Source organism: Canis lupus, chromosome 14 (assembly GCF_048164855.1).
Source record: "Canis lupus baileyi chromosome 14, mCanLup2.hap1, whole genome shotgun sequence".
NCBI classification, from domain to species: Eukaryota; Metazoa; Chordata; class Mammalia; order Carnivora; family Canidae; genus Canis; species Canis lupus.
In genome coordinates, this window is record NC_132851.1 from 14661007 (window position 1) to 14675543 (window position 14537).

The window sequence follows — 14537 nt, forward strand, 5'->3', positions numbered from 1 at the left end:
CAATAGAGCACAGATATAGCCATCTATTACAAATCCCATTATGATTTTTTGTTTGTTTTTAATTTCAAATTTGTTTTCTTCTATTTCCAGGTATCCTCAATTTGAATTGTAAACCCAAATGAGAAACTATTCTTAAGTCCCATGCATGCTTGCTTATCTTGAACCCTTGGATCTTAAACATCAATCCATGTACTCTTTTGCTAGGTTAGTCTATATGCTCAACTCTTCTAGTAAGATGGAAGAAATAAAGAAATTATGAGTTTAAATACATTCATTTTGACTTCGGGTTCTGCAACTAATGATCCTGAGCTAATTGTACCATCCCCCATAAAATGGCTATATTGTTTATCAAACAAAATGGAGTAATTTTAGGGTGAACTTAGAGTGCCAGACAAAAGGTAAAAACAGGGCTTGTCTTAGGCAATTCAGAACATATGGCCCACCCAACTATCTATCAAATAGGGTAGCTATCTTAATTAACAATGTCTAGTTCTTAAAGGGTTGAGTCATAACAACCATATGACCTCAAATTTACTCCTAGTACTTACGACAACCTTATGTTCTCAGTACATAGACAACATCACTTAGGTGTGAATTTTGACCTACACACTACTCTTGACACTTTCTGGCCAAAGTAGAATGCTATCCTAGCTTTTCTTATCTGACCTTCTCTAGAGGCATTCAAATCTCAGTTCTATGAAAAATACTATAGAGATACTCAATAGTAAGATCCAATAAGTAGCTAATAAAAAGTGTGTGTATGTTTTGATAGAATCTCTGATGGGTCAGAAGATGTCTTTTAACAATTTATGTTAAAGAAACAAGAAGAACATATGGTTCTTGACCTCAAGAATATCATAAGGAAAATAAGAAAATGAGTATAACTATTTCCTACTCCACTAGCTCAAGGAGAAAATAGACGGTGTTTTGTTTTTGTTTTTGTTTTTTTTCATGTTTAACAATATTTCTTTCATGGCTACACAGTAAAATTAATAAATATTGATTTAGTGAATCAAAAGGTAGTTATAAGTTATCAAAAAAATCCCATAAAAAGCAAAGAACTACAGGGTCTAAGAAAAGTTGAGATTTTGTTCAGATATATTTTCCAGGTAAAGCATAAAAAGTCAATGACTTTTAAAAATTGACTAAGATTTTTTTAAGATTTTATTTATTTATCCATGGGAAACACACAGAGAGAGGCAGAGATAAACACAGAGGGAGAAGCAGGCTCCATGCAGGAAGCCCAATGTGGGACTGGATCCTCAGACGCCAAGATCACGCCCTGGGCCGAAGGCAGATGCTCAACCTCTGAGTCACCCAGGCATCACTGAAAATTGACTAAGATTTTGATACAGGTGAGGGGAGGTCTACCACTTTCTAGTGCAAGGGAAATAAAAAGATGAATAAAGGGTAAGGACAAGAAAATATATATGCAGAATAAAAACATCGGAAGTATTCCGAAAAGTCTGACAAGTATATTTCATTCATTTTTTTAATCAACACAAATTTTTTGAGTACCAACTGTGTGACAGGAGCTACTCTTGGCACCGAGGACATAATAATAAACTTAACAAAGTTCCTGCCATATGGAACTGACATTCTTGTAGAAGAGTGAACAGTAAATACATAAAGCTATTTGGGAGTGAAAAATACTATAAAGAAAAATACGAGTTGCGTGACAGTTGTAACTTTGTAGCAAAAGACAGAGTGTCAGGGGTGCTTAGGTGGCTCAGATGGTTAAGTGTTCGACTCTTGGTTTTGGCTCAGGTCATGATCTCATGGGTCATGAGACTGAGTTCCCAGTTAGGCTCCGTGTTTAGTGAGGAGTCTGCTTAAGTTTCTCTTTCTCCCTCTGCCCCTCCCCCCACTCACAGGCTCTCTTACTTTCTCTGAAAGTGAATAAATAAATAAATAAATAAATAAATAAATAAATAAATAAATAAAATCTTTTTTAAAAAGAACAAAAAAAGATAAGATATCAAATTCAGTAAATAGCACAGAATCTAACCGAACCATTTCTTTCTTTTTCTTTTTTTTTTTTTTTTTTTTTAAACCGAACCATTTCTGACTTGAAGTTCAAGTTTCCTTGGTCAAAAATGAAACAAGATGGATTTAAAAACAACCAGTCTTTACTCAGAAACCTGAATATACAGAAAAGAGAAATGAATTCAAAGTACTCTTTCCATCTGACAGAATGGATAGCAAAAAAGGATACTGTATTATCTTTTTGTCACATTCTAACAAGTACAGAGTATCCATCAACTATTTAAAAGGCTACACAAAATTTTTAAACATGTGGCAGCACTGAGGAAAGAATGCCAAATATATAATTGTACTTTCATTTTAAATAATTTTACTATTTTATCATTGTGGAGAATGTGGGTAGGGGCAGTGTAATAGTGGACTTAGGTATAGGATATGGATCTAGGCTGCCTGAGTTTTAATCCCCACTCTGCCTGACACAGGGCAGGATACTTAATCTTTGTTTGCCTTACTTTTCTCTTCTGTTAAGTGGTGATCATAATAGCACTCAACTGATAGAGAATTATTTTGAAAACAAACTCATATATAAAGTTTATATATATAAACTATATATACATGTATATATGTATGCATATATATGTGTGTATACGTTTGTGATATATATATATATATATATATATATACCAGTAAATAGTACCAGTGCCAGTAAATAGTAAACTGTCACTAAATGTTAGCTGTTATAACTATAATCACCAACCATTATTATCTAGTTTGCTTTGTAAATCATTTATTATGGGCTGTGAAGACACCACAAGAGTTGATCTATGTGAGAATGAAGCATGTTGGACCTTGAGTATCCAGGCAATTGAGGCCAATCAAGATTACTTTCTTGGATGAGGGAAAGAAATCCAGTTTATTCACTTTTCTTCTTTTTATCCTAGGAAATGTAGAATAGTTTCCTCTGGGGAAAAAGTGTAGCTTAGAGAAACAGCCTAATCAAATCACGTTACCAGGTGATGGATAGTTGAGTTCAGTTCAAGTCAATGAAAAATTAAGTAGCTGCTTTATATAAACCTCAGACATGTGGAAAAAAAGGAATAAATTCAGCCCTTGTCCAGTTATCCTCAGAATGAAATGATAATATAAAAGAGGATAGATTAAGATGGAGGTTCAAAGGGACATGATCTGATCTTTCAAAAAATAATGCCTTGTAAGGATACAGGAAGGGAACAGAAAGAACTGGAAAGGACAGAGTCCCCATGGTTAAGGATCATGAATTCCATGATTAGTAATTTGAACTTTCATCTCTAGGTAACAGAAAGCCATTAAGTGTTTTTGACATGAGGTATAATATAAAATAACCCCAGTGTGGAGGATGGAAGTAAGATTGAAAAAGTTGACTGGATATAAGGTTGATTGCAGTTGTACTGGCAAAAGACAATGAAGACCTGGGTTGCTCTCAGGAAAACTAGATCTATTCATTTTTATTATTAATAAAATGTAAGCATGATGGTATTCTTGAAATTATTTTTATCCTGATGCTCCTTCTGACATTACCTCCATACTTTTTTATCTTGGTGAACTTACTCATGCCTGCCATATGACTTTACCAGGGCTCTGCAAACATAGTACCTTTACACCATTATCTTTTGTCTCAACCATAGAAATGGATAAACACATGACCTTGACGAGGTTAGTTGTAATGAGTCCTTCTCTTCTATTCCTTTACCACAGTAACTGGTTCAGGTATGGACTAATCAGTGACCTTTCCTGGGATTTTTCTAATTGGATCATGGAAGAATGCTCATTCTTGTCTGATCCTGAAAATATGAGACTGTAAGTCTGTGTGTTCCTGCAAGTGTGTTCTCCATGGCTAAATACCCATGGAGAAAAAGCTGGGCTGGAATTAAAGAGAATTATGTCAAGACACAAAGCAAAAGACACAAGCAAAGCTCAGGTAGAAAATGGATAGAGGTTTTGAATTCATGTTTATAATTAGCTATTAAAAGTATACTACCCCTGCTTTTTCTAAGATTTGAATAAACTACAAATTCTGCTTTTATTTTTTAAAACTAGTTACAGTTGAGATTCTAAACTAGTTACAGTTGGGATTCTGGACTTACAATCACAAGAATGCTATTATAACTAGTATTGTACCAAATGCAAGGAAGATGTGCTGATGATTCTTAAAACTTGTGATAAAAACAAATTGGCCTGAAGCTGTTACAAAAGGTGATGTCACTTGAAAATGTGATCATAAAATGACGAATGCAATCTTCCCCTTTGAACAAGAATAAGTACAGAACTTGGAAATAGTGTTATAAATAAAAATTAAAGCCCAGCATCAAACAGTTCACAGATTTACAATGTGTATGTTTTTTGATAAAACAAGTATGAAAACACTTCTTAAACTTATAGAAGCAGTTTCTTTTACTGTATTTGCACAAAAATGAAGAATTTCTGACTTATTCTCTATAGAAAGAAAGTAGAGGTAAGGACACTGGTAAAATATTCATCATAACCAAGAATTTCCACCACAGAGTAGTCTGTATATGTAGTCATAGCGCTGTGTAACTAGGTGGAATTTGGACTGGTGCATTTTGCCTTGCAAGGTAGTAGGTAATGTTCTATCCTTTCAGTGAATTCATTGATACCAATTTGACATTTTCAATACTATTTTGTCAAAGGTCCAAGCACACAATATGTACTTAAAATGGTTACATCAGCACATTTTGAAAATATATATACCATCTTTAGGCATAGGGTAAGTTGGGCTGGTTATCAGTATTTATTCTTTTTTTTCTTTTTGAAGTATTGTTGACATATGACACATTTTTAATTTTGTTAAATTCAGGGTCTGATAACTAAATTACCAAAATTCAAGATAATCTTTTAAAATATGAAATATTTATAGCTGTATAAAGCCTCACAATTCATAAATACTATATTGATTTATTTTGGTTTATAAATCAGCTTATTTGGCATGTTGAATTAATTCTTACCATCACAGGTTGGAAGTGGATGACTCCACCAGTGGTTTTTTTCACATAGAAGAGGCTCTTCATGGCTAAGCCTATATCCTGGGTCACAACTAAATGAAACAGTAGAACCTATGGAGAAATCATGACCGTAGCGACGGCCATGTACAGGAATGCCAGGGTCCAAGCAAGAATAAGTGTTCACTGTAACACCTAGGAAACAAAGGGAATAGACAAAGAGTAAGTTTGATGGATTCAGATTTGCTAAAATCTATTCCTATTTCTTCAATCAATTGTGTTATGATTTTCACAAATAAATTAACATGCCAATAGCTTTATTTAAACAACCTGTAATTGTTTAACAAATTTGTTTTGACATTTCCTACCTGCAAAGCCCACATTCAGATCACTTAGTTATATAAGAACCTAATGAAAATGTATAATTATCAAACTTTATATTATTTAAATTTAAATATATATATATATGGTTGCCGGAGTGGCTGAGTTGGTTAAGTGGCCAACTCTTAACTTCAGCTCAGGTCATGATCTTAGAGTCCTGGGATTAAGCCCCATGTCAGGCTCTACGTTCAATGGGGAGTCTGCTTGGTATTCTCTCTTTCTGTCTCTCCCTCTGCCCATCCTCCTGCTCTCTTTCTCTCTCAAATAAATAAATAAATCTTTAAAAAATACATAGATATAAATATTAGTGATATATGAAAGTACAAACACCGTACCTTTCTAAATAAAGCAGTACAAAAGCTTTGGTGGCTACTTGTCAAGGAAGGGAAATTATACTGAAACAGAAAATGGGTTATATTCCTAAATTCTAGTCCATGTTGTTACTATTATTATTTTTAGTGTGTTTTGAGAACTATAAATATTATGTTATTGGTATAGTTTTTGCAATCTCCTTATTTTCAGAGAAAGTAGAGCCAGGTAAATAGTGCCCTGGCAAAGGAATACCATGAAAATCTGGAGTGCGCGCAGTGGTAGCACTGCAAATAATCCTTCTCATCACGTTTTGGTCTTCTGGAAAAATAGAAAATTTTAAATGAATTTAATTAAAAAAATAGAAATTCACCAAATACCAAATACATTTTAAAATTTTATTAAGTGTAACAATTAAAGTTTCATTCTACTGATTTTGGGGTTTGTGAATGGTTGATTTGAAAAGAGTTTGGTTACCATCAGCTGGGGAACTTACTAAGTAGCAAAAACAACAAAAAATGTCTTTGCCTGTTTGTATTCCTGAAAAGAAAGGGCTTATGATGTTAGAGATTGTTTCACAATAGTAATTAAACCACGACATTAAATAGAATAAAAATGAGAAGTGATCTCTTATAAACTAATTTAAACAGAACATTACTGCCTTCAGGCCAGATTTGACCCAAACCAACATCCAATGCATCTTTGATCAACCTCTGCCTCTCTAGCTCTCAGTCTCCACTCCTCCTTTTAGTCACTAGCTTCATAACTTCAATTATGGTATTAAGAGCCTATGGGTGACAAACTTGCTGACTGTGACAAAGACACTCTGCCTTGACCATAGTGTCGTCTGGATCCTCTGAATCCTTTTGACTAGGCCTCACCTGTGGTCCATTTAGTCCAGTTTTAGCAACAATCCTGATGGGTCAGTTTACTGAAAATCCTCCTGTCTTGATGTCTGATCAAATTCCTTTTTCCCCACCCTCAATACCTTCTTCATTCTGACCTGCCTTCAGCAGAAATCCTGTCTGTTGGGTTTAGCCAGATTCCGTTCACCACTAATGGTCTGCTCATCTTGGCAAGTTCCCTCCCACTGATTCTCCCTACCCTGCTTCTTGAGTATGAAGTCCCACTTGTAGTCAGAGTTGAGCTCAATGTCTCTCGCCTTAGAGGAAACCCCACTGTAGTAGTCTGTTCCACTGTCTTTAATGAGTGTCGGTGAATAATTTCTTTTATAAAAACGATACATTTGAGCTTGACTTCTCATTTTAATTTCTCACTCAGTAAGTTTTCAAAGAAAAAATATAAGAGCTATCATTCATTGATTACTTACTGCATGCTAACTATTATAATAACATATTGCATGTGTGGTTTTATTTAGTTCTTAAAATTGTCCTATGTCTGACACGTGATAAAATCACACGGCTTGGCTGGAGTGGGATTGAATAAGATTTGTTAGGAATAGGAAACTGCAATGGATTAAAGGAAAAGGGCCTGCCCATTTGGAACACATTGATAGAAATTAATTGCTAAGAAGAATTAATTTTGAAATAGATGCAAAAAATGATGCTACTCTGACTCCATTTTAACACAAACATATCAAACTAAAATCTCAATTAAACTAAAATCTCAATTAAACTCAACCTTCAATTCATCTGAATTCCCAAGTATGAGTCAAGCCTCTTGTTACATTTTACAATAATATTAAGAAAATATTTTTCCATGCCATAAAGCTCTAAATAAAAAGAGAAGTTAATATAATTAAACAATATTATGGATAATACGATCTTTAAAAAAAGTAATGAGTAGATATTGATTATGGTTTTAAAATCCCATAAGCCCATTGACCAGAGCTGCTGAAAAGAGACATCCAATATGGAATATAAAGTTATATATTTCAAATGCAGAAATTTGTCTTGAGGGGACAAGAGGTATAGGAGACTTGAATATAAAAATAAGTGGTAGAATACCTATCTGTACCTGATATAAAATACCTTACAGTAACCTTCTTAAATGTGCTATTAGATCCATTCCACCAAAACTGCTTTTCACACAAAGATACATGGCAATGTATGTCAAGACGCAAGTGAGCACACATATATGTATACATCATATGCAATACACTCATACACATATAAATATAACAAGTGTTTATAAAGTAAAAATCTTGTTTCTATGTATATACTAGAATCAAATTATTTTTAAATATCATATGTATTTTAGATTTTTTAAAATAAAACTGTAACCTTCTAAGTGGGATTATTATATGCTGATTGCAACATTGTGAGTGAATTACAGCTTGTTTTAATATGTAGTCTTTGATCAGCTATGTTAGTCATATTTGGACATATATGTATGTACTTTACTTTTCAAACTTACCATAATTTTCAATATTTTACACAGAATAATAAAATTGAGTATTCTAAATGGAAAAATGTGTGCAATTAATGTGAGTAAAATATAAAAGAATGGCTTTATGAAGTGTATGCTAAAGGAATTTGTCAATGTTCATATACATCTTAGATTGATACTATTATTGGCTTTTCAGAATTGTGCACAAATAACTAGTACATGAACTCATTTGGAATTTGTTATTTCATACTTCTGACATTTCCTTTTATAATGTTGTTACATAGGTATTGCTGAAAAATCTTTTGCAGAATTTACTAAAACACATACTTTGTGAAGTATTAGCATTCTCATCAGTCAAGGAAGATTTAATTTTATTTTATTAATAAATTTGTAGTTCTTTTAATGATACAATGGTAATACCAAATGTAGGAAAGATGGAATAGGGAAATCAAAGAATATTTTACTTACTTTCATAGTGAATCTTGAAACCATTATTAGAACGGCTGTTGTCTGTCGTAAATAGAAGGTATATAAAATTACTGCTACTGAATAGAAACTGGGGCACTTGGGTACCATTGTAAGATCCAAGCAAGGGTGACAGAAGATTTGGCCCATCATGGACTTCCAGAACATCATAATTCAGTTCAGTCTGAAATCTAAGATTAAGAGACACATGTGAAAATATATTTGTTAGAATAACACTATAAGGAAAATAACAATTTAGATTGTTATTTAAATGACTAAACATTTTACCATTTTTATATTGTAATTTTTCTTTAGCTTATCTAATATCATATATATCATTTAAGACCTCGTTATGTGCAAATACCTAAATTGTAAGCTCTTATTCCTATGGAAAGTTACCATTAAAGAGGTATGTGTATGTATTTGTTGTTCAGAAGTAAGATTTCTTTCAAATATTGTGAAATATCATCACTAAATAAGTGGCCTTTCCATTAACCATGCATTTTTTGGGAGTCACCTTTCTTTTAACTTCTTCATTTTATGGAAAAGTATGTGATTCATATTTATCTTCAACCAGTTAATCAGATTCTCATCTTAATTCTATATACATTTCAAATCTCACTTCTGCTCTATGTAGCGGCGCTTTCTTTTTTTTTTGACAAATCTATTTCGGTCATTAGAAATTCTATATAGTTTTTATTTCAAAACAGTGGTCATGATTATTATTAATTAATGATAATAATGATTATGTAGTTAATGTTTACTAAGTGCTTGAGGCTCTGTTAAATAGTTTATCTACATTCATTTATCCAAGCTTCACCTAACCCTGTAAATTAGCTCCTATTATTATACTCATTTTGCAGGTAAGAAAATTGAGGCCTGCAGAACTTAAATAGTTTAAATCCAAGTCTCTCTGTTGCTCCTTAACCACTATCTTATGCTATACTATACTGGTTGGTTTTATTTTTAGATTTTTGGTGGTAGTTACTGCTAATGTTTTCAATTCTTGTAAAAGATGTAATTTTTATAAATTGCAATCAACACAGAGCTACTTTTAACATGCATAAAATATTATTAAAAATAGCATTTTAAATGCTATTTAAGAAGTGCAGCTGAAATATTTTTCAATCTGTACCACTTTTACACCCTGTTAAGCAATATATTAGTAAAATAAATGAATTTCATAAGTTTATCTTAGTTTTTATTTTGCAATATGGAATATATTGCATTGGTCTAAAAATAACTTTTCCAATAACACGATTTAGAATAGAAAATGTATAGGAACACATTATGTCTTTTAAGTAAATGATCAGACAATAGTATATTACGAGTCCATTATTTTGTTGGTTTGTAGTCAGTGTATTGTAGTATTAAAATTGGAGTTTCACTTCGATAGCTAGTCAGCTGATAATAACCAAATTAAAATGCACAGAAGAGTCAGAGATTACTTTGAATTGAAACATAAAGAGACAATTCTTAATAGAATAGCAACATTAACTGGTGATATAGAGAACACTGTTCAGTAGGAGTGGATCCTTAAAAAAGAAAATCAACACAGATTTGCCCTAAGGAACCATAAAAATATATTACAATAACAAGGGAAATGAATTAGGGTTACGCAATAATTTGAATTTCTTTCATTTTATGTTTCAAGATAGTTGTATACATTTCTCATTAATTGCCTCAATCTGTATTATGCCGAGTGAAGTAAGTCAATCGGAGAAGGACAAACAGTGTATGTTCTCATTCATTTGGGGAATATAAATAATAGTGAAAGGGAATAGAAGGGAAGGGAGAAGAAATGTGTGGGAAATATCAGAAAGGGAGACAGAACATAAAGACTCCTAACTCTGGGAAACGAACTAGGGGTGGTGGAAGGGGAGGAGGGCGGGGGTGGGAGTGAATGGGTGATGGGCACTGAGGGGGGCACTTGACGGGATGAGCACTGGGTGTTATTCTGTATGTTGGCAAATTGAACACCAATAAAAAATAAATTTATTTTAAAAAATAATAATTGCCTCAATCTAGTGTTCATTTTTCATGACATTAAATTTATTGTTTATCATAAACAAATGTTATGGAACCACTATATGGTGTTAAAAATGAAATTGAACCTAATCTTACTCAATTTTTGTTGTCTTTTAAAAATATTCTTGATGTAATCCAAAGCCATTTTGACCAAACTGAAATAAAGTTAAAAGAGTTATTGTCTGGAAGAGTGATACTGATAGGTATGATCTAGTAGTTAAGGTCAGAAAAAGAAATAGAAAGATGGGCTTAGGATGATTAATAGTAAATCAGTTCATTTAGAAGCTGCCAAACATTGAGAAAGTTTAGAAACTGTTGGAAGAAACAAAGCAAAATTTTTCTGCAGATCTGAAAATAAGACTTGTAAACTGGCTATGTTAAGAGATAAACAGCTAAAAAAACACATATGTTCCTTGGCATTATTATGTTGCTTTGTGTTTGATAGGAAATTCAATTTCTTAAGATTTCATTGACTTAATGTATTTGAGACAATTTCAAGGAGCCAAATAGTGGCTTATATATTTGTAATGTTATTTAGTTTTTTTTCCTCTCCCCATAGATTAAATCTAGTCAATTGCTACATTTGAGAATATATGAAAATAGCTCTGTCATCATCTTAGTTATAGTATTTATTTAAAATTTCATTTTAACCAAATTAATTTAAATTATTCCTGGGTATTAGAAAACAAAGGACATAACTCAGTAATAAACACAATTCATTATTTGGAGCCAAATTCTCTAAAAAGTATTCTCACAATGACAGAAATTATTGAAGAGCTGGCAACCAGTGTTCTTACAATAACTTGGTAGGAAATCAGAAGGGAATTAGTTATTTCAAGACATAATTCTTACTACTTAAGAGAGGATATCTTGTTTCTTAAAACAATCTTACACAGGAAATGAAGCGCCAAGATATTATAGGGTCAGTAAACAAGGAAGTGATAAATGTACATATTTCTGACTTCAAGATACCTCTAATCTAACGGATAAACTTCTCATTTATTTTTTTAACTTGATGAAGTCCCTTGTTCACTGCATCTTAACTGAACTACTCCTAACTGTGTGATGGCTGTTTAAGGTGTGGATTATTTTAAAGGAACCCATTTTCTGACAAAGCACACGGTATATGGATAGCCCTAAGTGAAAATCTCATACCTTTAGAGGATCTTTAGAAAAGAAGAAAGGAAGATGGTATTTAAAGTTTTCCTTTCAAATTGTTCCAATTCAAGAATCTTATGGGCTTGTGTGTGTGTGTGTGTGTGTGTGTAGGAGAGAAGGGTAGATAGAGGACTCAACCCCCAAAACAAATATTTCAGTTTAGAACATTGTTTCAGAATTGAGACTTATTTATTTTAGTTATGTAAAGTAAAATTCAAAAGAAATATACTGATATAGCTATGCCCTGTCTATTCTAAAACAGTGAAAATAACATCAATAAATTCTTAAAACATTTCTTAAAGTTCTTAAAACCATTCTTCCAGTGTTTTAGCTAATTAACAAGGAATAGTTTTATATGGATGTATGTTGATATGTGTGTATATATATATATATGTGTGCATATATTTCTGTGTATATATGTGTGTGTATATACATATATACATTGTTATCAAGGAGGTGGAGGAGCTATGAGGTTTATAATTTACTTCAGAGAGTGACACAGGGATTAAGAAAAGAGGCACAGTTGACAAGTCTTGCTCAGTGGTGCTCGCGGGAAGAAGACAAAATCTTTGGACTCTGGGAATCATTTCTCACCCCAGGCCAGTTCTGGCTGACCTACAGAACTGTGTATTGTTGCTGTGCAGAAACCCTAGCACTGAAAATCATTTTGCAGTGTGACTCTTGCTTACAGCCTCATTTAAAGGATTTGTGTCACAGGAAGCAGATAAGAGAATAAGAAAATGGCAGAAGAAAAAGTGCTAGGTAACCATATTTATCAGAATTAAATGGGGTTTTTGTCTATTTAACTGGCATTACAGTTTATAAAAATTGTTGAAAGGATTTTTTTTTTTTTTACCAAGAAGATAAGTCTGGGATGGTTTAACGTAGAATATAGGTGATACAACTAACACTAATTTTACTTTAGAGAATTCTGAAAGTATCTACATAAGATAGGCAAGCAGCAAAGAGGCCTGTGTAATGGCCTATCAGGAGGGATAGAACACGCATGTTAAAGATGTTGGACAGAGAAAATTTGTCTTCAAACAAAAGAATAAAGTCAAAAGTCACAAGTGTGGTGCTCTGAATTATAAGCACTGCTTTGCAATCTGCTTCTCAAGTTGGCAACTCTAGATAGCTGAGAGATATCCCCTGTTTTTTATTTATTTAATTATGGTTGGTGATTCTCATGAGCAAACCAGGGGATGTTTTTCAATAAAATAATGCACTTTGTGTTAATAAAACTTAAGCTAATTTTCTAGTGATATTATTTTCTGCTTATGTAGTATTTTTTAAATTGAATATAAAATAATGAAAATAACCTATTTTTAAAGTTGTCTACCATTTGAGTCAGCTGGGAGGTGGAGAAAGAGTGAATTCTTAGGAAAACACTGATCTTTGAGTTAGGAAAAAACATCATTATTTGCATGTGTTGGAAAGAAAAACAAAATCTACACCCTTTCCTGTCCCCCGTCATTCACTGGAAGCTCATAGAAACAAGAGATAATAAGCTACCAGAAGAAGTTTACCGTGCTAGATACTGGAGGGAGTACTGGGAAGTAGAGGAAGGAGGGTTGAAGATCCTGGGTGTGAAAAAGGCAAGAGCCAGAGAAGAGTCTGAGATAAGAAAGGGCCCTGGAAAGATACATGCAATCGTTCCCAAGATAGGGATTTGCAGGAAAAATTTAAGAAAGTGCAATAATCCTCTTTTGTTATCCCTTGGATTAAGGTTTTTGTAAGAAGGAAGGAAAGTGATACAAAGAAGGAGAAGCATAAGAAGTTGAAGGAGAGTGGCAGCCTCCCTAGCTCACACATGAGATGATGCTAAGACCAGGGTTTCAGAAATGGAAGTAAACAAAAGCTTCCCCAGGAATTCTGAAAACTTAAGAAGGGCCCAGACTTTCCTCTGAATATAAGATGAGGCTCAAGCCTTTTTATTCAGATATTGAAGAATAATGACATGATAAGAAATATACAGATGACAGATGTTATAAGCTATGGGAGTATAAACACATTTTCAATTGCCTTAACATCATAACATCTAATACAAAATAATGTTAAGTCCCAAACAGGAAATCCTAAAAAATTATGTACTAATACCCATAATGATATACTTATTTAAAATATGAATCAATTATGATAGAAAAATATGCTAATCCTTCTTCAAGTCTGTGCTCTAAATTGAACAAATTAAAAATATGCAACAAATTTGTCTAATTGACATGAATTAATATAATTTTTTGAATTATTCAATGATATGATCAATATTATTATGTTATATGTTCCAAACCAAATAGAATTCTGAGTAGTAAGTTTGGTTAATTTAGCTCCCACATTTATGGGACATTATTACATGATGAAAATTTTATTTTGAATAAATCATATGCTTTACACTAAAATTACTATGGCAAAACAAGCTGTATCATCGAATAAAGGATATGATTTCAATAGCACAACAAAAAACTCTGCAAAGTATTCTAAATATAAACTTTTTTTTAAAAAAATGTGTAAGTCATTGTTTTGGGCTGAATTGTGTTCCCCTAAAATTCTTCTGTGAAGTCCTAGCCCCTAGTACCTCTGAATGTGCCTGTACTTGGAGAAAGTTTCTTTAGAGATAATTAAGGCAAAAATGAGATCATATGGGTGGTCAAACATGACTGATATTCTTTCAAGAAGAGGAAATTAGGAAACAGAGGAAAGACCATGTGAAGACAGAGGGAGAAGACAGCTAACTACAAATCAGGGACAAAGGCCTCAGAAGATACAATCCTATTGACACCTTGATCTCAGTCTTCCAGCCTCCAGAACTGTGAGCAAATAGATTTCTGTTGGTTAAGTCACTTGGTCTGTGATACCTTGTTATGGCAGCCC

At 32.9% G+C, this 14537-nt stretch overlaps 1 protein-coding gene across 1 annotated transcript in view; it reads right to left on the bottom strand.

The window, feature by feature from the left end:
- The window catches only part of CSMD3 (CUB and Sushi multiple domains 3), a 1168727-nt gene that overhangs the window by 381380 nt on the left and 772810 nt on the right, over nucleotides 1-14537 (bottom strand). Inside the window, exons 18-19 of the mRNA XM_072774281.1 lie at nucleotides 8487-8674; nucleotides 4986-5174 (exon numbers count right to left, since the gene is read on the bottom strand). Of these exons, the coding sequence (XP_072630382.1) occupies nucleotides 4986-5174; nucleotides 8487-8674 (377 nt within the window). The remainder of the gene's footprint in view (nucleotides 1-4985; nucleotides 5175-8486; nucleotides 8675-14537) is intronic.